This window comes from Rhinolophus sinicus, chromosome X (assembly GCF_036562045.2).
Source record: "Rhinolophus sinicus isolate RSC01 chromosome X, ASM3656204v1, whole genome shotgun sequence".
Classification (NCBI taxonomy): Eukaryota; Metazoa; Chordata; class Mammalia; order Chiroptera; family Rhinolophidae; genus Rhinolophus; species Rhinolophus sinicus.
Genome location: NC_133768.1, coordinates 10,987,902 through 11,013,150, shown reverse-complemented (window position 1 = coordinate 11,013,150; position 25,249 = coordinate 10,987,902). Strand labels below are relative to the sequence as shown.

The window sequence follows — 25,249 nt, the reverse complement described above, 5'->3', positions numbered from 1 at the left end:
CTCTCAAGAAAGAAGTCAATGAGCAAATGCTACATGCCACAGTCAGGACAGCCTCTTAGGTGTTAACTCCAAGAAGAACCCAGAATGCTTCTGATGACCTTCTTGTTATGAGGCTTGATCAATTATAGTTCCATTTTACGACCCTATTCTGAATGGGCCTGATCAATACACCAAGAAACATGTCCAACACCACTGAGAACGAACTAATGACTATTGTTTTGTCATTCTAAACCTGATGACCCCCACTGGACACATTATAATTAATGTCCAGTCATTAAGTACTGAGATACCCTGATCACTGTGCCATTATCTTTTTTAAAAAATTAAGTCTCAGATTATCAGCAAAATGGGCTGAATTGTCTTTTTTGAAGGGGAGGAACAGCAAGCAGTATAGAATTCAGGATAAAATGTTTAGGCTCTTTCAATAGTGAAAATTAAAGATATGAAGTCACCCAGAACCAGCTAAGGAGCAGTGCAATATATTCTCAAAAACTAAATCATGGGCTTCCATTTCCAGTGCTCTTAGCCTGCCATGTTTATAGAGAACAAATGTTCTTTCAGAAATACTTATTCTAAAACAGGAAATCAATTCAGCACATTTGTGCAGTGACCCTTGCAACTGCAGTAACTGGACAAGAAAATATATCAGAAATGACAGTCATATATCTTCAGTTAAATTTAGGGCCCTTTCTAGGACCAAGTGAAATTGGTTCTATGTCTTTTACTTGGTTCATTGAAAAAGAGTCCAAGAAAATAATCAAGGATGGAATTTAAATGGATAAAGAAAATTATTTCCCACAAATGGCTCCCTCTTTGTTTCATATTTAGGAATAGAAATAGCCCTTTCAGGTTGGAAATCTTCTCCTCAAACTAATAAAAGGAGAACCAGCGGAGACACATGGCATCTACATTCCGTTTAAGATGCTAGAACTTCTGAGATGTTGGAACTTCTTTGACTTGGTTTTTTTTTTCCATTAAAAAAAAAAGAATCAAACAACTATAAGGACCCAGTCATCGTGAAGGGTAAGCTTTGAATAGTGTCATCTGTGAAAGAGAAATGAGGGACTAGTAATATTCAAATTATTTGTAATAATCTTCATAGTTGAAAACAAATCATTCAGATGCATGATCTTCCTTGATGCTCAAAACAACCCAAATGAGGTGACAAAGGCAGAAGAAAACCTGAGGCATGGAGAGGTGAAAATACCTTATCTTAAAAGTGGCTGAATCAGGGCATGAACCTCAGTTCTTTGAATCTAAACCCAGGGCTCTTTCCACTATACTACTCTGTCACCATGGAATGGAAGACATTCCAGGAAGGTGAACTTATTGGAATATACCAGAGTGCACTAGAATGCTGTAGATCCCTCCTTCTTGATGTCAACTCAAATCCCTGACAAGCACCTTGTAGGCCCATAGTAGCAGCCTAGTATATACAGATGTGTTGATTGGTGTCCATACAGCACACAAAAGCTAAAATAAATTGTGACATGGATTTCAGGTGTTCAAAAATCTTCCTCTATGTCATCCATGAACAAAACTGTCAGATATAAATTTACCCTTGTTACCCCCAACCTCTCCTTTCATTAGCCTTTTCCCCCCTTTACCACCTATCGTCTTGTTCTAAAGTGGCTATCCCCTTTCATGTGCCTGCAGGCTTCTGCCCCTTTCTGTACTCATGTCAAATACTCGTGATGCTCGCAAGCATTCTACTGTTTTTCTCAGGGTCCACAGTAATATCTGATGCCCGCATCCACCAGGGTGATCAAAGAAGTGATCACGCTGAGGCTGCATTATCACTAACTGAGAAAATCACACTTTCCACGTGTCCCTGCTGGACATTTGTGCTCAAGCCAGTCCCTGTAGGGATTTGTACGCACAACGTTTGAGCTTGAGCTCCACAGTCTACAGACAAGAGAATTTCCAAGTGGAGAAACCTGAAGACCTCTAGTTTTTTGGAAGTGAATCTATTTCTACTTATATCTGAAACACCTCTTGAGCTGATAACTTTTTGGAAAATGAAGGAAGCCATATTGCATGCAAATGTAGGTTTTAATGTCACACATCACACTTTCAAATTTAGGTCTCCAGACGTGGAAAAAAAAACTAGTGTGCATGGCATGTACAAAGAAATGGAGTGAATAATTATCTCCTGGAAATATCTATTCCAGATCCTATCCCAAAATAAATGTTATGGTGAAATGTATATACTCACATTGGGATGAAACTTAGGATATAACTCTAAATTAATTTTATGTTCAAAGATAATTTCATTGCAATAGATGAAGGCTTTGTTTCAAAGAGAGAAAATTAGAACTAATGCATTTTGCCCGGGTTTGAACATTTCATTTGGCTTCTTTAAAAGCTTAATGTTTAAAGTGGCATTTTCAAGATACACTAATACTGACAAAGGAATAGCTGATAGAATGATAAAATAACACCATGATAAATCAGCTGACAATGAGACAAAACACCCCTTAAGTGGGGAAAGAGCCTCCTCTGTTGACATACAATTGACATTTACCATAGTTTCAAAACCAGGTAATGGTGAGTGGACATAGCTTGTATTTTTATGTGACTGAGGATTTTGAAAATTTATGTTTTGACAAGATCTGACGCAGGTCTCTATGGATCTTATAGATGGAATGCAATTGGCAACTCTGACTCATGACTTTGTTTATATACTTGTGCTTCAGCACATTAGAAAAGCTATTTTTTCCTGTAGTTTCTAAGAATGGCTCTCAATTACAGACCTAACTCTGAATCATTTCTGGTTCCCTTTTCTAGCTTACATCCATCTTCCTTCCTGTATATGTGCCCATTATGACATCTTTCAGAGTCTATCATGGACATGGAATCGACGTGAAATATTTTACTGACTTAAAAGTATGCAGGAAAAATTCCTTCTGGTAAGAAAAATTATGGCTATGTATTTCTTTTTCCCTTGCCAATGCATAGCAGCAAGAAAACAGAGAAATATGCTAATATTTAGTAAGACTTCTAGAAAAGCCATTCCCTCTACTCAACAGCCCATATTTGGCTCTTGCTTTTATTCTTGTAGTCGAATCTTGCCCTTCTGTCTTCTTATTAATCGCTATTATTGTCATTTTCATCATCACCATCATTGTCATCATGTTTATTGTTATGATAGTCCGTTTGCTTTTTGGCATTGACAGGGAACCTGTCACTATTCCAGATACAATCACATTTCCTAATCACCCTTCATTTCTATCTGCTATATAAAATCTGCCATTGATACATTGCTAACTGACTATAGTACGCACTATAGGGTTCTCCCTAGCCTTCTCACTGTTACAAGTTCCCTGTTATCTCTGTATTTCTTTCTCCTCAGCTCAACAAAATCCCCTTTGCTAGCCACTGTGACCGCTGGTGATGCCTCAAAAGTTCCCTCCCTCAACTTCTACTACCACTAACTGGACACACTAATCTTAACAGCTGATCTGCATTTTCCTTTCGTGGTTCTTATTTCCTCATTCTGGAAGAAAGGATAACTTCTTTTCATATAGATAGATAGATAGATAGATAGATAGATAGATAGATAGATAGATATGATATGATATGATATGATATGATAGATATGAATAATAAGGTAACTCATTGCCCACTCAGATGTGGTGTGGGGAGGTGAGTTGATAACACATAAATATGCAAAAGTACCATATTAGACACATAAAGTTTCACAGGAACACCAAGGAGGGAAAATTGTTTTAGTCTAAAATAATGGGGACTGTTTTACATCCAGGAAAAGCCAAGATTCTCAGAGTAAAGAAAATTGTGGCAGCTGTTAGGTAATTGATATAAATGGTCTCTGTAAATAAAATTTACCAAAAAAGTACCAGTGTTCATTGAAGTGGAGAGTTAAAGGGAGAGGGAGCCAAAACTCAGTGAAGTCCATTAATGTTAGAGTCTTAAATGATGTCCATCCCATTTCCCTTTTGTAAGTCTTTGAAACATCCTGTGTTCAGGCTTTTGAGTAGTGTATAGATCTCAAATACATGGCCATGCTTCGCTACACTTGATATTCTCCTCATTTATGTATCCTTTAGAATCATGACGAATGTCATTTCCAAAGGGTAACATCCCAGAAGAACCAGAAAAAAAAGCTGTGAGTGGAAATAATTGCCCATTCTATGAGGTCACTTAAAGTAGCAATGGCAGCATGGATGTTTTATTACTCTTTTCACTTTTATGCCCTTTTGAAAAATTGTAGCTAGAAAATAATGAATAATAACTGCTATTAAACAAGAGACTGATAAACTTGAAATAATGTTCCATCTCTGGACCTTCTCTATGAAGCTTTGCATGAATAGTTTAACAGGAAACCATCTCTCCATTTAGTGGAATCCTGTAGTGTTTTATCTGTGCTTCCTTATGTTACTTAACTATTAGCTACTTCTATCTAATAATATATGTTTCATATTATTTTGTAAGTATTCATGTAACATCTGCTCTCCCCACTGAAATTTTTTTTTTTGATGGTTGCACTCAAACTTGTTTCATCTTTCAACTTCTTAAAGCATGCAGTAGTTAATATTTTGCATATAGTTCAGATTCCAAAGTTACTGAATGGCTAAGTGAGTAAATGTATGAATGAGCATTCCCATTGAAAGCTGATTCTCGAATTATTACTCTTAGGATTTTGTTTCAAATATGGACTTCCAAAGCAATGATCACAAAATTAATATGAAATGGTATAAACATGAAAACTGTTTTCAGGAAAATTGAGCTTTAAACTTGGTTCCGTTGTCTTATTGGAAAATACTCTATAAATCAAAAACATTTGTTTTGCCAAAATTCTGATGTATTTCTTTATGAAATGTTCCCTTAGCTGGGTATATTCAGAGGTATGGCATTTAAAGAAGAAATGAATTTAGAATTTAGTTTTTCTGTTCTTATTTGCCAATAATAAAAATTAATCGAACCTCAAGGAAAGCAATCCAATTAAATTGCTAATAAGCAAAACCAAAGCAATGCATGAATTATGACATAACACCTAGAATATTACACGTTTCTCCTCTTACAAAATATTATAAATACTTCACAATGCATTATATCAAATTAAATTGCAAGATAAAATGCAATTGTCATTTAAAATATTAATGTGTATTTAAAAATTAAAGCATTAAAGTAATTCAGTTATTAATAATTGCTTTTTGTTACTGTATTTTTCTGACTCAGAATAAAAATAAACCAAATAGTTAAAAATTAATTTCTACAGACTGTTAATTACATTTTTGTAATGTTAACAAAACAAATGAAAGCACCAAAATTTTGGTTTGTTTCTAATTGAACAAAGAAAGTATCCACCATCTTTGACATGTGCACTTAATAATTCTATTATATTTGTTAATTTCAGATAAATAACTTCAAGTAAATAAATAGAATAAGCAAGAGGAAACCACAAATTTCTGATGCATTACTGGAGCCTCTTCTCACAGTATTTAAAAATGAGAGAGGCCTGAATCTGTGTAAAATGGCATGTTTTATATTGAGATTTAATCTTCACTTTGGGAGTGGGTATTTAAAATCCAAACCAAGCATTTTGGTGTAACTATTGAATCTTAGTGTGAGGCTTGATAGACATTCATACAAGTGAAGCCCATCAGTTGCTCTCATATTTATTTCCAATCACACTCTCACTTAAGATAAAATAGGGAATGTGGCAATAATATCTGACATTAGTTTTCTTTGTAGAATAGAACACAAATGAGGAAAGTTTTCAGAAGTGGCAAGCAACATATAACATTTAAGTTATTAAATTAACTAGTTCAAAAGAGTGCCAAAGTGAATACCATACTTGTTTCCATTTTATAATAAAAAGCCCTGAAAACTTTTTTTCAGAGTATTTAAATGTCTAGAAGATTTCCCACAGACTTAACATAAGTTTAAATGAAACCTACCTTTAAAATTTGGCCTGATTCTTGCATCGTATCCTGATGTCCTTCCCATTAATTTATCCAAGAAATCTGAAGGAGACAGGGTCTGCGAAGGTTGTTTTCCAGACCTGGAGTCATGGTCTTTGCACAATGCCGTCCTAAACACATCATTAACTCTTTTAGCAACAATTCTATTCTTCTCACCTGAGAACTAATGTGCAGGTGTTTGACCTCATGTTTTATAAATATATTTGATATGTCAGTAAGAAGAAAAAGAAAATTACAAACTCTTTGGTCAACTTCTGAAGTTGTGCATGGTCTAGAGTTAACTTTAAATAATAAGAGGTATAAATCCTGAATCATATCTCCTAAGTCTCCAAACTTTAGCCATACATAAGACACTTAAGATGATACAACATGCATAGTTTTAGATTGTAGATTTTATGGATATATAGTTAAAGCTATTTATTTCTAGAGTTATCAAAAAAATGAAGATGACAATTTCTAAAATTTATGATTATCTTAAAATAATTTCCCCATGAATTTCAAAAAAATTCTTCCAGCATCTCAGACGTTAATGTAAGTCCTCTACTTTTTATAAGAAATCTGTAATAAGTTGGGAAGAACAAAGTAAACATGAACTAATTATCCAATTGCTTATTTTCTCACCCACTAGATTCTATTCCAACTATCAACTGTTAATACTTTTCACTGTATTGTCTAAAAGAAAGTCTTCACTTGGAAATTTAACTTCATTCTAAAATAGGTCAACAATGTGCATGTCTGTACTTCTATTATCAGTTGTTTCTATATTAGCATTTAAATAGTGGACTCCAATAAAGTATTCATAGAAAAGAACTTCTAAATTATATTATTTTGCATTATCAAAAACTCTAAATGTTGATTAAAAAATTTTTCAGATTTTTATTTTCATTAAAGGGCTTATAAAAAGAGCATATTTAGTTTGTAGTGAAAATGAATTTTCACAATACGTAGTGGTGACTGAATGTTGATTTCTTCCCTAAAGTATACATTTTACAAGCTTTGTTTTTAAGTTTAACAAATAAACCTGTTAATTCTATAACTAAGAAAATACCACATTCTTGCCAGTTTTTCAAAGAAGTAGTATTAAATATAAGTGCAAAGATAATGTAAACATTTGGTAGGAGTTAAAATTGATGTAATCATCTAGAAATACTCACATTCCCATATGCAGAATCATCTGATTAATCAAGTATTATTTGATTAGGATGGTGGTGATGATGGTGGTAGTGGTGGTGAAGATGATGATGATGATGATGATGATGATTCTAATTCTAATAACACCCAGCCTACAATTTTTCTTAATCATAGTAGGAGGTGTGAACCTGAAAGGAACATAGTGGGGTTTCCCAGTACTCATAGCATTGATGCTATATGTTCCATTTCTCTTGGTTCTGTGAAAAAAATACCATAAAATGTGGTTAAAATTAAATGAAGAGTCCTACACTTTGTTGTATGAACATCTCCTATTTCTATCTTGTCTTAGAACCTCTTCCATTAGGATGGCTATTTTACTTACTGGTAATAATCTGATATTTTGAAATATCAATTGATTTGACAATTTGTAAATTAGGTAGAAAATGCCAGCATACAAATAATGATTTCTCACTTACTTTAATTATGCATAGTCCATTTCTCATGCATACAAAGATATCACATTAATTACATTTAGTAGACAATCAATTTCCAAATACACTGAACAGTAGAATGTAGCGACAGAATGAGATTTTAAATGTTTCTGATCTTTCAAGAAATTTCCTGAATTCTAGTCCTCATAGTATGCATCTAGTTGCTGAAATATAATAAGAAGTCCCAAGTTGGCTAAGAATTAGGGCTCTTTTATATTTTTTTATAAAATGAGCATGATCCTGGTAAATTAATCCAATCACTTCCACCATATGAAAAGCGTTGCATCTAATAATCCCTTTAAATGACTCCCAGAAGAATTTAAAAGCAAAAAAACAAAGAAAAACAAAAAACAAAACTCACCATTATATAGAAATGTAAAGAGCATGCAACTCATCAGACTACTTTAATATCACATTGGCTGTGAGCTGTGTTGAAATGCATAGAGTGGGCTTATGCATCATAAAACTTGCCTTTTGAAAATTTACTACCCTCCCACCATAATTAAGCTTTTTAAAAGAACAAAAGAAATCTAATTGTCCTACATAAAATTAAAATAACGTGGTCCATGGCATAGAAAATAGATAAAAATTGCATGACACGTTCTCTTTCAGTTTTCATGTGAAAAATATCAGCATGCAAAGTCTTTTCACCTACCTGAAGTGGTTGGTCTCTAAGAAAAATGCAAACAAGGCTGTCAAAATGTTCACTAGCTGCCGGTTCATTCCTGTTTCTGTGATGCTTGTGGAAAATATCCCCGAAATGATTCCAGAAAGAAGCTAGGACAAAGTATCTATCTATTGTCCAGATTCAAAACCTGGCAGGAATCTAGTTTCCTTGAAAATCAAAAAGAGATTTGGGTTTGTACAGTTTGCTGAGAAAAAACAAAAAGTGCCAGTCCTAGGCATCATGGTCAGGTCAAACTGGGGCTCAGGACCATCAGTTAACCCAGGAAAGACAAAGCCTTAGAACTGAAGGATCCTCCAGCTGCTTTTCCTGAATAAGAAAAACGCTGCTACCTTAATCGCATCACCATGCAAAGGGGGCTGGTGACAATGCCATGCTGGAATTAGGGTTGCTGTGGCTTTTGTTTTAAGTCCTTTCTGTTTAGCAAATCCCTTTTCTCTAGAAAATGTTGTCTTTTTAAAAGAAGTTGTAAATGAGGGAGAAGGAAGGACTTTGTGCGCTGGAGTGGGTAGGGAGAAGAGGGCAGAAATGCTGAGATCCTGTGCTGGAATGAGGGCTACAGAAAGAGACGGAGACGTGATCTTACCCAGCCTATAAATTTCAGCACTCGGACAGCTCCTAGCGCTGAAGTGCGCATGTTTCCTTTTTCAGTAGCTTGGGGCGGGGGTCGGGGAGAGGCGTTCAAGAAGGGACATGCCTGCCATTCAAAAGCAAAGAGTTGACTGGCGGTTCAGCGAACGGGTCCTGAAGGGGGTGCAATGACAACCAGGGCAGAGCAGAGGTCAGGGTAGACGGAGAGGGTGAAGGAGGCTAGATGTGAACTCCTGGAAATGCAAGTCTGCCGGTGGGTGGGCGGGACGGGAGTTTGAAGCAGAAAAGCGAAGGGAATAAAGTCTAGGTGTGGAAACAGGAAATTAGGGGAAGCAGAGCAGCACAGGATCTGGAGTACTGAAATTATAATAGGGGAGTGGGTAGTTTACTTCTTGTCAGTGAAACCTGGAGGCAAAAGGGGAGTCCTGTGCTAAATAAGAGGGGACATTTCCGTGGCATAGAGAAGCCCGCGTGCGGAGAGAGGGGGAAGGAAGGTTCATGAGTATCGATAAATTAGTTTAGAAGCCCTTTATGCCTTCCTCACCCCTTTAGTATTTTCGTTTGATTTTCGCCGCCTGTTTCCAAAGGATCTCTCTGCTAGGGAAAGCTCCTTCCGCTGAGCTTTCTTCAGTGGCTCAAAATCCCTGGGCATCCTCTTCCAAGTCCCACATTTGTAGAGGAGGAGAAATGGGCCAGAAGGGGGCAGTAGCAATCTTTTTCTGCCCTGGTTAAAGGTTAGAGTAGGGCCCCATGTGAAAAATGGAGCAAGAAGCTGAATAATAATGAATGTCAACTATAATTATATATATATATATATATATATATATATATATATATATGTATATATATATATATATATATGTATTATATATATATATATATACATATATATATATGTAGTCACAAGAAGTGGAGTGGAGTACAGCATTAGGAATAGAGACAGTAGAAATGTAATGGCTGTGTGCGATGTCAGAGGGGTAGTAGATGGGGGAGGGGGGTTATCACTGTGTGAGGGGTATAAATGATAAATGTCTAACTATTACATTGTTTTGTACACCTGAAACTAATAAAAAAAATGGAGCAAGAAAGGGTGAGACTGCCGCTTGTGTTTCATCTGCCCATTCCAGATGCTAATCACCGGGGAGGGTCATGTAATAAAGTGTAGATGTTCTCCTAAATTGGCTAAAGAGACAAACTAGTGAAAGTTTATAAATCCTGTACAAAAGCATGACAAATAACGTTGCTCTTTCAAATTAAATTTATAAATTTTAATAATCAAAGAGGAAGGGTACATAGTTCAATGCAAGTAACTAGTGGCTTCTGGTAAGGGGAAATGAAAAACACATGTTTGACCACAAGCTGGGTGAGTAACCTATTGTCTGTGAAATATAGCTTGGTAGTCACCTTGGCACTCCACTGCAGGTCTTAGTTTTAAAACAAAATAATGTGATTAATTTTTAGTGCATAAATGACGAATCTGCCCTTGGATCAGTTTAAATATCATAACAGAACAACAAAGAGTTCTATTTTTAAATAGAAAAAAATTTTTCTGAGAAAAAAATTGGGAGTTCTTTTCACCTTTTAATGTTAATATAAATCACCTGAGAATCTTGTTGAAATGCAGTTTCTGATCTAGTAGGTCTGAGGTGGTGCTTGAGATGCTGCATTTCTAACAAGTTCCTAGCGGAGGTTGATGCTGCTGACCCACTGATCACACTTTGAGCAGCAGTGGTCTGTACGCCCTCTTATCGGATTTCTATTCCACCAAGACAGTGAGAATACAGGAACTTCTCTTTAATGAAAAGCAGCAGTGCCCAAGCATTCTGCTTACATACAAAATCAATTCTTTGGATGTGTTCTCTTAACTTTCAAAGCCCAGAAAAAGTGATTCAATTTAAAAGAAAGACAGTGTAGTGTAGTGTAGTGTAGTGTAGTGTAAGACATCCCTGGACTGCAGCTTTGAATCCGTTCACTTCCTAATTCATCCACATGGAAACTGTAAACCTGGTTTTATCCCTGCACTCCTGACCCAAAAAAAAAAATCAATTCCTGGAAATATATTTCTTCAGTTGGTGCTATGGAAAAATCATACAAGATTCTTTTGTGCTCAAGATTCTTTCCAAAAGATAACATATATATGTGAAAGTAGAAGAGACGGATTTGCCCCAAATTAGTTTGAGGTTACACTGTTGCTTAAAGTAATACAGTCTTTACAAATCATTTCTTTCAACAGCAGTCTTGTTATTAACCAGGAGTAGGGTGTGTAGGGAGACCTGTGACAAAGGGAGACTCTGGCTAGAGCATGAACTCATAGCATTTATTATTTTGGAGTTGGAAGGGTCTTCAGAGGGGATCTAGTCTAGCCTCCTCATTTACTTCTCAGTTCTCCTCAATTTGGATTCCAGCTCTGTTGATCCACAGAAGTAGCTCTCACTAAGTCTGCCAGTGAACTCCTTGTAACTAAGACTTAAGGATATGTTTTTGTTGTCGTCTTACTTGACAGTTCCATGACACTGAACATCATCGGTCTCTTTTCCCTTTTTTACAAAGTTTTATTTTATTGTGATAAGAACCCTTAACATGAGATCTACTCTTTCAACAGATTTTTAAGTGTACAATATTGTTAACTATAGGTACAATATTGTACAGTGGATCTCTAGAATGTACTCACCTTGCATCACTGAAATTTCATACCCATTGATCAAGAACTCCGCATTTCTCCCTCTCCTCTGTCCCTAGCAATCACCATTCCTTTCTCTTGAAGCACTTTCCTCTCTCGACCCTGTTACACAGTGCCCTCCTGGCTTGCCTTCTGGTCTGTCTCCTTGGTAGGCATATCCTCCATCTTGCTTATAAAAGTTGGATTTCCTAAAGGCTATATTCTAGGCCCTCTCTTCTTCTCATGCAACACTCAGACAATATTATGCACATCCATAACTTCCATTATCCTTTTATGCAGATGACACACAAATATATATTTCTATCCAGACCTGTACATCCAGCTGCTTCCTAAACAATTCCTGTTGGATGTCTCAAAGGCTCCTCAAACTCCACATGTCAGAACCGAACCTTTAATACTTCTTCCAAATCTTGTTTCTATTCTACTGTGCCTGTTTCCTTGCTGCCAACCAAACGCCAAGGCATCATCTCTAAGACTCCCTCTCCATCACCCACCATATTCAGTTCTTCACCAAGCCCTATTGATTTTATCTCTCAAACATTTCCCAAATGTGTCCCTCTCTTCATCTCAACCCCCATGACCACAGCTGATCTATCGTCTCTTGCTTATATTGCAGCAGTAGTTACCTGAATGGTCTACCTGGACCAATAGCTGATCATACTCTACCTCATTCTCTACACTGCAGCCAGAATGATTGTCCAAAAATCCAAACTTGATTATGTCACACCCCCTGATTAACACTATGACTCTCCATTGATCTTTGCATAGAACAAGAAAACTACTTAGCTTGACCTAAAAGTTCCACATGGCCTGGCCCATGACTACATTGTCCTTCATCTCATCCTCTACTCATCTCATTCCTTCCCCTCTAGCCATATTGGTCTCTTTTTAGTGCCTCATGCTTACCATGTTGTGTAATCTCATGGCATGCTCATACCTCCCATTTTGTCTTCTTCACTTTAGCTTCTTTTTCAAATCTCTGCTCATGGGTTATTTCCTCAAGAAGGCCTTCCCTGACCTGCATAACTATATCAACTCCCCCTATTACACACCCCCTTGATACGCAGCAACTCCTATTCAAAGAGCTTGTCATTATGGTATGTATACACGTGTATGATGAATTGCTTAGCTAATGAGCTTTATAATGCACAGAAACAGCATCTATTTTGGTCCGTAATGGTATCTCCATACATTCAGTGATAATGGAAATAATCATAATGTCATTGATGCTGATTAAGGTACAATTTTTTAAATGCACGCAGAAGTGCTGCCTAAACAAAACAGCATGATTGAATATGTGTGTTTCTGTCAAAAATTACTTGTTAGGAAAATTAACAATTTAAGATCTATGATTATTTGAAAGAAAATCAAGCTCAGTGGATTGCGAGTCTTCAGCATAAAGGGAAAATACAAATAGGAGACTATGAACCTGATGTCCTTGACCCAGGTTGCACTTCTAACAATGATCAATTATGTGGCCTTAGGCAAGTTATTTAATCCCACTGAGCCTTATTTTAATAATATGTAAAATACAGTTGATAATATTGCCACATAAGTTACTTCCATATGGAATAATCTTGGAAGTCATATGAAATCATAGCTGAGGATATGTTTTAGGTTCTTAAAATCAGCTCTTAGCATCTATTGACTGCTAAAATTCATGGTTTGATTTTATCCCTTGAGCAATTCCACTTGCAAGTACAGTAAGTCCCAGGAGCTTGGAAAGGTCTTATTTGCAATGTAATAGAATACTGAAGTTGAAAACACCTATGCTTCTAATTCACTACATTACAATTGGTTGTGGTACCCTCATTTTGTATGCCTCTTATCAGAGAAATAAGAAGATTCTGACCCATCCTATAATATCATAAGGGTCAGTACACAATATTTGGTGTAGATGATGCTACATATTAAAAATTCTAAATAGATATGAACAAATAGAGACATTTCATATGAATATAAGTATCATTTGAATGTCAGTATCATTTACTGACACTGATAAGCCTCTAACATATACATAATGCTTTACAGTTTTCAAAATACCCACACGACGTGGTAGGCAGAGCAATGATTAATTGCCATCTTTTTTTCCAATGAGGAATCTAAAGTTCATGTAAGTTGATCAATTTTCCCAAGTCCACATGAGTATTAACCGACAAAGTCATACGTTTTATATTTACTACCTAAGTAAATAACATTTCTCATCATATGTATGATTGATGTTATTTTTAAGTCACTGAAAACCTACTATACCCACAACTATTTTTTAAATAACTATATTTATGATTCCAGTGCAGTAAGTGCCTTTTTCTTGATGGCATTTTGGTCTCCATTAAATTGCGATCCACATACAACCAAATGATAAATGGAAAGCCCATTATTAAGAGTCTCAAAGTCAATTTCCTTAGGGAAAGAGTTGAACGATGTCTAATATGTCAGCATTCTTTATCAGGCCTCCTTGTGAACTCTTAATGGGTCTTCCTATGCAGAGATGGTCCTCCTAAAATATGGGCATTCTTGCTTCCACTTGAAAAAATAAAGATTAAGAAAGGACTTACTAATTTACAGTTCACACCAGCCAAGAAGTAGAAGTTTGAGGCAAATTAGACAGGGCAAGACGTTGTTTTACCAAATCTTTAGTTACTTCCTCACAGAGAACAGTAAAGCCAAGTTCATCTTGATAAAATGTACTTGCTGAATTTTAGGAGAGATTCTCCTGCCTCAAACAGACCCTCTTCTCACTTAGAGCCCAAGGTTGGAATGGATTTCTGGGTTAGAAAACCCTGTGACATGAGGATGTGTGGTCATTAGGGTATTTGTTAACACATGTGGCTTGTGAGATTCATGATTAGTGCTTGCCATTATTTGACTATATATAGTATCTCAGGGATCAGGTACAGAGCCTGTCTCTTAAATCTGAAATCTCTAAGCTACCACTGCAGAACCAACAAATGACCCAACTTTCATGGCCACTCACTGGCCCATATGTCCTTTATCTCCTCGCAATGGTTGTATTAGTAATGAAAGACACACTATAGAGCCCACTCTGTTGGATTAAATAAGTTGTCAGGAAGACAGAGATTTAAAAAGGAGGATGAAAAATGAAGTATAGTTCCTGCATGTTGATTTGTGCAGGCAGCTGCAAGCACTACTACTAATGAAATTAGAGATGTATTATAGAAATGTACACTTGAAACCTATATAATAATTTTCCTAACAAATGTCACCCCAATACATTTAATTAAAAAAAAAATAAATAAATAATAAACTTATTATTCAACAATTTAAAAAAACAGCTATTTTCAATGGCCAGCGTTGTCCACAGAGCAAGGATGCCTAAAGAGCTGATGTCACCCCGCATTTATTCCCTTTCATTTTTAGAAATCCAGTTTGCTTCTCTCTTCTTTATCTTGTGGAAGGAATAAAGATGCTCAGCATGCAGAGAAGCAAGCTTCAAGGCCATGAAGTCTAAATTGTGAAATCACTGCTCTCCTAGGTTCCATGCAGACGATTGGATGTCTGTCCAGAGCATTTCTGGATTAAATTACTTAGAAGTCAGAAAATTCATTTTAAGATTGCAACTCTTCTGCTTATTAGTGTTCAGTGTTCACAGACCACATACGTTGTCCAGCACTTGAAAAAATGTCTATTTCCAGCAATGATTCATATGTGATTGCTTCTCTGTTGGCTAATGTGAGAAATGCAGCATTTCTTTTCATAAACATCAAGTGGGCAAACATTAATTTGAAAGGTAAATCAAATGTAATACCACTTGAATGTATTAAAAATGTTCTTCCTTTGCAACAATTCTAAAGTTGAAAATAATGAATAACAAAAGATTGGTTGTTGTGTATCTCTTGTCTTAGAATCTCCAAACTTTGGTGTTGCAAATGACGGGAAAGCTGTCTTGACATCACCTTCATTGTCATAATATTCTTGCTGAAAATTTCTCTTGGGGAATTCTCACATTTTAATGTTTTGTTATTGACTTAAAAAATTAATGTTTAGCCCCCCTCCTTCCCATAAAATGCCTTCTCTTGGTTCACAGAAGTCTTCAAAGAAGCTGATTTTGAAAGAGAAAATTATTTTAACTTGAACAATAGCAATAGTTTTTACATTTGCAAGTAAGCTAGTCCTTGGTAGTTGAAGCGGAATTCTACTCATTATATTCAATGATGGCATTTTGATTATTGTTCTAAAGCATAGTATGGATGCATATGTAATCAACAGTCCTGCTAATCAACCAGTCAACAAATATTAATTGAACATTTACTGTATACAAAGTAGTGTGTATTTCTCTGAAGATGACGCAAAGTAGCATAAGACGTTATTTCTGCCTCCTAAGGACTTATTATCTATTTATTAAAACAAGAAAAATATTAAAGAAGTGGGGTTCTAGGTCAGGCACTATCTGGTGAGATTGGCCTACTGACACTCAAGGCTTCAAAATGTGACATTTCACCTATGTAGTCTTCACAGTCTAGACTTTTGTTCTTAGCTTGGCAGGTTCACAAAATTGATCTTGTCAGTGTCTCAAAAATGTTACTAGTCAGGGATGTGACATACTAACCCAATACTACCTAAAAGCCTGACATATAAACCAGAATGAAAATAGAGCTCTCAGTCTGGCAAGTAACCCACGTAGGCTGAGCATCATGTAAGTTCCTTGGCTGCTCACTGCCTGGAAAGATCTCATGATTAACATGAAATTAGAATAATAGGATTTAAATTTTTTTCAAATTTTTAAAACTTTTAAATTAAATTTATTGTGGTAACATTGGTTAATAACATATAAGCTTCAGGTGTACAGTTTTTAGGATTTGACTCTGGTTGAAATGTAAGAAAGTTGAGTAGAATCTATCTCAAATAGACTGACAGAAACATCTCCAACTTCAGAATACCCATTCTTGAAACTGAATATTTATATTATGCGGTCTCATTACTCATTTCTTGGATTTGGATTTGGTTTGCCTCTCAGTCTTATTTATGCTCTAATTCTAATCAACTCCACTGCTAATTGACATATTCATTGCTTTTTGAAAATGGTACATTATGAAATATTGCATACTTATAAAAATATATATATGGAATATATGTAAAGTATGCATAATAATAATAAAACAAATTTCTATGTAACCACATGTAGCGTAAAACGTGGAAAATCACCAACACCTCTGAAATCCCTGAATGCTAATTCACTACCCTATTCTATCTCTTAGGTTAACTTCTAATCCTGAATATTTTGTTATCATTTTCTTGCTTTGCTTTATTATTCTAATACACACACATTTATTGTTTAGTTTCTCATGTTTTAAACTGTACATAAATTGAATGAGATTATTTATATTCTTCTGTGGCTTGCTTTGTTTGGTGAATATTACGTTATTGCACATAGCAAGAATTCATTCATTTTCAGACTATATTGCTCCGTTCTATGAGAATTCTACCATTTATTCATCCATTCCACTGCTGATGGGTTTTTGGGTTGTTTCCCGTTTTTTTGCTATGATAAATAATGCTGCAAAATATTCTTGTATATTTCTTTTGCGGTACATGTGCATATTTAGAGGGAGAATTATTGAGTCCTAAGGTATGCCCAGCTTCAACTTTATTAGAGAATGCCAAGTTGTTTCCTACCATGTTGTAATAATTTATACTCTTACCGTAGTGTAGAAAAGTTCTAATTTATATCCTCATCAACACTTGGTGTTGTCAGACTTCTTAATTTTTGCCAATCTGGAAAATGTTAAATAGCATCTCGTTGTTGTCTTTGATTGCATTTATCTAGTTACTAATGAGCTTGAGTACCATTTCAATATGTTTACTGGCCATTATGTTTTATCTGTGAAATACCTGTTTATTTCTTTTGAAACTATTCAATTAGGTTGATTCCTTTTTCTTATTTATGTGTAAAAGCTATTTATAGCAATCCTTTGCTAGTTGTGTTTTACACATATCTTTTCCTAGTTTGTGGCTTTTCACTTTCTTGATCATATTTTTAATATAACATTTATTAATTTTGCTCCTTACGGTTTTTGTGATTTTTGTCTTGTAAATATCAATATTGAGATTATGAAGATGTCTTTCTATATTTTCTTCTAAGACTTTTAAAGTATCACTCACACTTAAATAATTAATACCTAGAGTAAATATTGTCTATTTTAATTACTTACGTGACTGTCATACACTTAGAATTGTTAATTGATGTGTGTAGATCATATATGAAAACAGCAATTCGTTGCTTTCCTTCTAAGGGTTTGGAAATTAAAATGCCCTATAATATCAATATAGCATATTATAGCATAGATTTGCTAAGTCACTTCAAAGCGATAAAATGACTTTTAATCTAAAAAGACTTGACTGTAGCTCTGATAATGTAGGGCTATAGTATAAACTATTCAAAAACCTTTATGGTGTAAAACAAGAATTTGTTACCATCTCTCAAGTTTCTGTAGGCTGAGTGGGTTCCTCTGGACATTCTTGTTTGGGATCTCTCAAGCTGTTAGATGGAAGGCTTTGGTCATTTGAGGGTGTAATTGGGTCTGACTTCCAAGATGGCTTGCTTACATGATTGGTATTTGATATTGGTTGTAAATACTGGATGGGAACTCAGCTGGGCTAATCAGCCACACAGTGTTTCCTGGGGGCTCGGGCTTCTTACACCATGGTGCCTTGGTTCTGAGAAGGTATATCCTAACAGTGAGCATTCCAAGAGAACAAGGAAGATGCTGCTGCAAGGATTCTTATGACATAGTGTCGGGAGTCATGCTGTGTCACTTCTGCTGCATTTTACCGGGTACACATGGTCACTTCAGTTTCAATATAGAAAGGGACTTCTCTAGGGTGTGAATACTAGAGAGTATGGTTCATTGGGCAGTCCTCTTTGAAGATTAACTACAACAGCCATGTCAAAGGATTTCCACTATTACATTCACAGAGAGTGCTGTGTCATCTAATTCAATCAACAAAGGAGATCAGATAGACTATAAAACCTCTCCATACACAACATCCAAAATTTGTAGATTAGAATATGTTTTTAAAAGCAAAGTTTAACTGGCCATAACTAAGAGAAATTCTCAGAAACCCCAAACAAGAGAATATGAATCCAGAGTAAAATTCAAATGCTAAAGACAGGCAGTACCCTAGAGTATCTTTAGATTTCCAAGACAGGATGTCAGTTTAATGGCATCTTGGGGCGGAGGGTGCAGGGAGAATGGGAGAGAAAGCCTAGAGCCCAGGCAAGGTGGATGGTCTATTTGGAGACTCTCTGTGTGAACCATACGAAAGGAGAGATAGCATGGAAGCATTTGCCTGCCCAAAACTTGACTGTAAATAGAACTAAAACATATCTGAGAATGTGTAACCACAGGAAAACATCATATGGACTTGTGATCCTAACTATATAATGTGAACACCTCAAACCAAGAATGTACTTAAAGTTGTTCTAAATTGGTAACTTCAAGTATCTCTGGTGGAAGCCATGCTAATAATCCACTTGGGTGAAACAAATTTCAACATATACCTCAAAGCTTTTCTTCAGCTAAAGTTATAGTGGATATGATTTGTAAACACAAGTCACAGAATATATGACAAAGCAAGGCCCCATATGTAAAAGCCTGAGGAAGCAATGAGTAATAGAGTAAGACACTCAAGCACTTCAGATATTAGAATTATCAGACTTAGAACAAATGTATTAATTGTGTTTAACAATTACAGAATCAAAGAATGAGTAAGAAATAGGTGACTCAAAAATAACCAAATAGAATATCTAAAAATGAAGAGCATCATAGTTTACATTTACAAGTCAATGAGCTATTTAAATATTGTATTGGATATAACTTAAGAGATATTGAACTTGAAGATAGACCAAAAGTATTATTCAGAAAAGAACACAGAGACAAAGAATTTGATAACATGTAAAAGACGCTAAGGAACACAGAGGATAAAGAGAGGAGAGCTAATGCATGTCAAATAGAAGTTTCAAAGACATAATAGATTTCAGGAGCAGTGATTTTTGAAGAGGCAATGGCTAAATTTTTTTAGAATTGATGAAAAAATTTGAATCATCAGAATCAGAAATTCCAGTGAAATTCAAGCAGCAATAAATGAAAAGATTATCACACTTAAATAAATTGTACTGAAAGTGTAACTAAAAACCTAAAGACAAAGAAAAGACCTTGAGATCAGTCAGAATTGATTTTAAAAATTACTGGGTGACAACAGTTAGATGAACAGCTGAATTCTCAGCAATAATGAAAGCACAAGAAGACAATGAAATGAATTACTATTCAATATACTGACAGAATATAGCTGTCAACCTAGGGTTATATACCTGCAAAGTTCTTCAAACAAACAAACAAACAAATATATATATATAAACATATACACACACACATACACACACACACATATATATATATATATATATATGTGTATATATATATATATACATGTGTGTGTGTATATGTGTGTGTGTGTGTGTGTGTGTGTGTGTGTGTGTGTATTTCCAGGCAAACAAAACAGAGTGTTCACTAACAATGGAACAACAAGAAAGGAATAAAAGAAAAGTAAAACTTAGAGTGAAAGACTATTTCAGGAAAAAGGGAAATTAGTCCAGAAGGAAGGTATAAAATGACTTCCAGAAGGAAGGTAGTAAACATAGAAAGTGTTATACAAATGGGTAAATATGAATAAATAATAACAATATGTATTAATTTCAGACAAAAGTACATTTAAGGCCAAAAAAGAATCTTACTAGGAAGAGCCAGGGATAGTACCCAGGTCAATCTAATTAAAGCTATACTTTGATACCTCATTGGAATAGAGCAGAAAGAAAAATCAAGGAAGATAGATGAAGATGAGCACAGAGAACAATAGAGGAAGTAGAAGGCCAGAGGGGCATCCTGAGAAGTTTTTAAATGCTGAAGAAAAAGTTACATATGACCTCTCTCTCTCTCTCTCTCTCTCGCAACCCCCCCCCCCACCCTGCCTCTCCTCAGAGACCAAGATGCTGGAATTAGTTCACTTTATATGGGAATGTTACAGGACAATTTAATTGTTGCATTCAAGAATATAAAGTCCATTTTATAAAATACACCAAACTAGCATAAACCCATTTCCTTTCTGGACAGCCATATATAAGGGCCATGCATCTACAATATGTAAATGATGGGAATTTCTGCTAAATGGTTGACTATTGGACCAGGCAAGGAAGAAATGAGTGGAATCTACAAACTTTTTAAAAAACATGTGAGTCTATCATAAACCCACTTGCTCCACTCCAGGCTTATGCGTCTATGGCACATAATATTAATTGAAAATTTAAAAGATGTATTAGGTTGGTGCAAAAGTAGTTGCAGTTTAAAAGGTTAATGATTGCAGAAACTGCAATTACTTTTGCACCAACCTAATATATCCAAGTTCTAGCTCCCCTGCTTGCTACCTCTACAATTCTAGACAAAATAGTAACTCTCTGAGCTCCAGTTTCCCTTTCAGTAAAATGGGAGATAAAATCACCTTCCTTGTCTGTCACCCCTGCTTGGAACAAAGATCCAATGACATGGGTTACAGGGCTATATAAACTTCAAGGACTCCAATAAATATACGTTGTTGTTATTCTTTTTTTTAAACATTTTTTAAAATTAGTTTCAGGTGCACAAAACAATGTAATAGTTAGACGTTTATCATTTATATCCCTCACACAGTGACAACCCCCCTCCCCCCATCCACTACCCCTCTGACATCGCACACAGCCATTACATTTCCGCTGTCTCTTTTCCTAATGCTGTGTGCTCCGCTTCTTGCAACTGTGTGTGTGTGTGTGTGTGTGTGTGTGTGTGTGTGTGTGTGTGTAACATTGTAGTTGACGTTCCTTGTTGTTCAGCTTCAGCTTCAGGTGTACAGTGCAGTGTGTTGTTGTTATTCTTGAATAAATGCTTTCATTCTCACAATCATATGAGGCTATTTATGTAATAGCCTCCTTAATGATTTCCTTAATTCTGAGAGGTTTATGATTTATATTCAACATTTCACATTAATTTAGGAAAATAGGAAAAAAGAAATGTGTTTTTCAATGATGATTAATTATGTATGCAAAATACATGTGAAGAAAATATGATCATATTATTTTTCAGATGGACAATTACATGAGTTTCTGGAAAGAAAACCTAATTCAACTTTTAAGTTACTAACTTTAGCAGTAAAAAGTATGTCTAATAATCGTGCCAAATGACTTAGATAAATTGCTAAATGTGAATGGGGAGAGAATTCAACTGATGCAAAGGAAAGGTCTTTTTGTCAGAGAAAAAATTTTGAAGGGAGGTGGAGGTAATTTAATGTAACCGTAAGACTACTGGAAAATATTGAGTTGTGTTTACTTTTTGACCAGGACACCAAGAAATGTATTCAGCTAAAGAGAATGAAACAATTGAGTAACCATTCATCTTTCTCCTTTTAAGGACAACTATTTTTATTATGACTTGCAATGTCTTGAAGCTAAGGCCAAATTAATTTGCAAAACTAAATCAGTTTTTAAGTAAATATATGAGACAAATCTAGTTGAACAGGTTTCCATCATATAATTAGAAAATAAGCTTTTCTATTTATTTGTAGGGTACCATAAAGGAAGGATAAATGCAATTCTCAATGTCATCCATACAAAATCACATTGATACAGATAAGAATGAAAATGAAATATGAATAATGTATGAGGAATCATTTTCTTGCATTTCCAGAAGCCACTTAAAAATTAAAATGAAAGGATGCCATGATTAATCTTTTGTTACATAAGGACGTTGAAAACAATATTACTGTGGACATCAGACCCTTTGATTCCATTATTTTGAGTAGACCCATTATCCCCAGGGGTATGTCCTTTCATTATGGAGTCACAGCTCCTTCCACCAGGATTACACACCCCTTCTACTTTCTTGTTCTCTCTGGCAATCCATTCTCTTCCTAGTGTCTTCTTATCAAGAAACTATAGTGCCCTTGGGCACTTGATTTTCCCTGTATGTCCCTGGAGAGTCCCTCACCACCCTCCATCCCGCTGTATGTCTCTGGAGGCTGACATCAGTACACTGCACAAATTAGGCTTTCTTGGCATCTGCCTTCCAGTTGATTTCAGCCAACAGGAGGCACCAGCAGGAGATCAGAGTAGGGAAGGAGCTCCTTCCTTCCATCAGCTCCCTCCCAGCTAAGCAGAAATTTGTTATTAATAGTTGCTTTTTCTGTTGAAAGCCAAATTCAAAGAGACAGAAACTAGGTTGGTAGTTTTCAGAGACTTGGGGGAGGTGAAAATAGGGACTGATTGCTAATGGATATGGGGTTTTCGTGGGTGATAAACATGTTCTCCAATTAGATAGTGGTGACGCTTGCAAAGTTTGCAAATATACTAAGACCATTTAACTGTGCATATTAAAATGGTGAATTTTATGATGTGTGAATAATATCTCAATTAAAAATTGATAGGAAATATACAATGGAATATGTTTCAGCCATAAAAAGAATGAAATCTTACTATTTACAACAACATAAATGGACTGTGAGGCATTATGCTAAGTGAAAAAAAATTAGACAGAGAAGGACAAATAACGCATTATCTCACTTATATGTAGAATTAAAGGAAAAAAAAAAAAACCCAAGCTCATAGATGCAGAGAACAACTGGTGGTTGCCAGAGGCAAAGAGCGTAGGGGGTGGATGAAGTGGGTGAAAGGAGTCAAAAGATACAAACCTCCAGATACAAAATAAATAAGTCCTTGCGATATAATGTACAATGTGGTGACTATACTCAATAGTAATATTGTATATTTGAAAGTTGCTAATAGAGTAGATCCTAAAAGTGCTTCTCACTAGAAAAGAACTGTGTAACTGTGTGGTGATAGATGTTAACTAGACTTGTTGTAGTGATCATTTTGCAATATGTATATAAAAGTATTGAATCATTATGTTGTAAACCTGAAACTAATGTGTTGTAGTCAATTATACCTCAATAAAAAATGGATAGAAAAGTTTCAAGTCCAACTTTTGTATTACAAATCAAAGAAAATATGAATAATTTTTTAAAAGACACACTAAAAACTGAAATCATAACATAAAAGTATGAACCAAGAAAAATATGTCATTTATATCAATTAATATAAATAGACGGGGTGGGGGGCGAAGAGAGAGAAAGAAGAAAAGCCACAGTTCCTGGAAGGTGCTGTCTCTTACAGCTACAGCTCTTTCCAGTTTCCAGTAATGGCTGCACAATTGTGCCTTCAGGCTAGGATGGTAACAGCTCCCAGCTGTTGTGGGTTCCAACTATCCTAGTTGGCTTCATTTAATCCTGAGCACAGATTTTCATAAATAATCTTTTTAGTAAACCCCCCTCAAGTAATCCATTTGAGTACACCCTCTGTTCCCAGCCAGGACCCTTTCCCATGCAAGCCATCACTGCTCATGAGAACATGTCCAAAACTATCTGTCTAACCTTTAATTCCCTGTTTGCAAGCTTTGGTTCATCATTCCTGTCTCTTCTTCTACGTCACCTCTAGCACACATTCCTGTGCTCTATTTTGACTTTGTACTTTGTTTTAGGTTCAAATATAATAAAGAGTAAGACATATTTTCCCTACAATTACAGAAATCCATTCTTCATACTTCTCATAGCTTTCAGTCTTGGAAGAGGCACTAGTTAGGAGCTGGGTTTGAAATTTTAAGTCATTGTTTCTTGCTTTGCTTCATCTCCTTTCTAGCCTTTCTTATTTTCTTTCAATCTTAACTAATACCTTCATCCCTATTTTTTTCCTGAACTCAATTCTTATAACACTGTAAGTCCCGAGGCCCCCTTTATAAAGCCACTAAATTAGATTATTGATGACAAACCAAAGGACTCTGAGTCTGTGAGTCTGAAAGTCCTTTGCTCTCTTAATATAACAGTGTGTATTTTCCACCCTTCAGGGCACAATACAGAGTTCATCTTAAAATGGTTTTTGTCTGATCAAAGAAAGGAGGTCAATTTACTTGGAAATGCTATCATGTTTACTTAAACTAAACACTGTTGCTAGTTCTTTTAGTGTATTAAAAAATTCAAGTAAAGGATGCTCAAGGGTCAGATAGTCTGTTGTCAAGAGGCTGTTGGACCAGGGAGGATAAATAAAGATGAGACTGGAATGGATTTTTGGAACCAGATTCCACTTTGGCTTTATGCTTCAATCTATTACAGTCTCTTTTTGTACACCCAAGGGCCAGCTTGGTTTCTTCAAGATATGGTCAGAACACACTCTTTAGATGATGATAGAGAAAGGGAGGACTTTTTGCCCACAGTAGAAGGGTCCATTTTATTTTCCTGGTAATAAGCTTAAGAGGTACCACTCTTTAGAGAGGAGTGAGATAAGTGAGGGGTAATTCAGTCTGGGTAATGGAGTCTGTGAAACAGGAGATCCAGATCAAGCATTCTGGAGCCACCCCAATGGTGGAGGGAATGGCGTTGGTTTCTGAAGTCATCTCTGCAGCATTCTGTTGTAGAATGAGCATCGGACTCTGAAGTTGGACAGCTCTGTGTTTGAATCCTGGTTCTGTCATTTACTAGGACCAGGACATACTGGACTAAACCAGTGATGGAAATAAGTTTCTAGAGAGATTCTAGCTTTGGTGACCTTGAAATCATTTATTCATTCAACACATATTTTATTGAGTGCCTACTATGTTCAGGGCCCTATTCTGAACATGGGGAGGATATTAAA

General features: G+C 35.7%; 1 protein-coding gene across 2 annotated transcripts in view; it reads right to left on the bottom strand.

The window, feature by feature from the left end:
• The window catches only part of GLRA2 (glycine receptor alpha 2), a 191,444-nt gene extending 182,528 nt beyond the window's left edge, over positions 1-8,916 (bottom strand). Inside the window, exons 1-3 of one of the 2 annotated variants that reach the window (XM_019746238.2) lie at positions 8,839-8,916; positions 8,223-8,401; positions 5,922-6,055 (exon numbers count right to left, since the gene is read on the bottom strand). In XM_019746238.2, the coding sequence (XP_019601797.1) occupies positions 5,922-6,055; positions 8,223-8,290 (202 nt within the window). In that variant the 5' untranslated portion in view covers positions 8,291-8,401; positions 8,839-8,916. The other variant, XM_019746239.2, reaches the window with a different exon arrangement.
• Between the last annotated feature and the right edge of the window lie 16,333 nt (positions 8,917-25,249).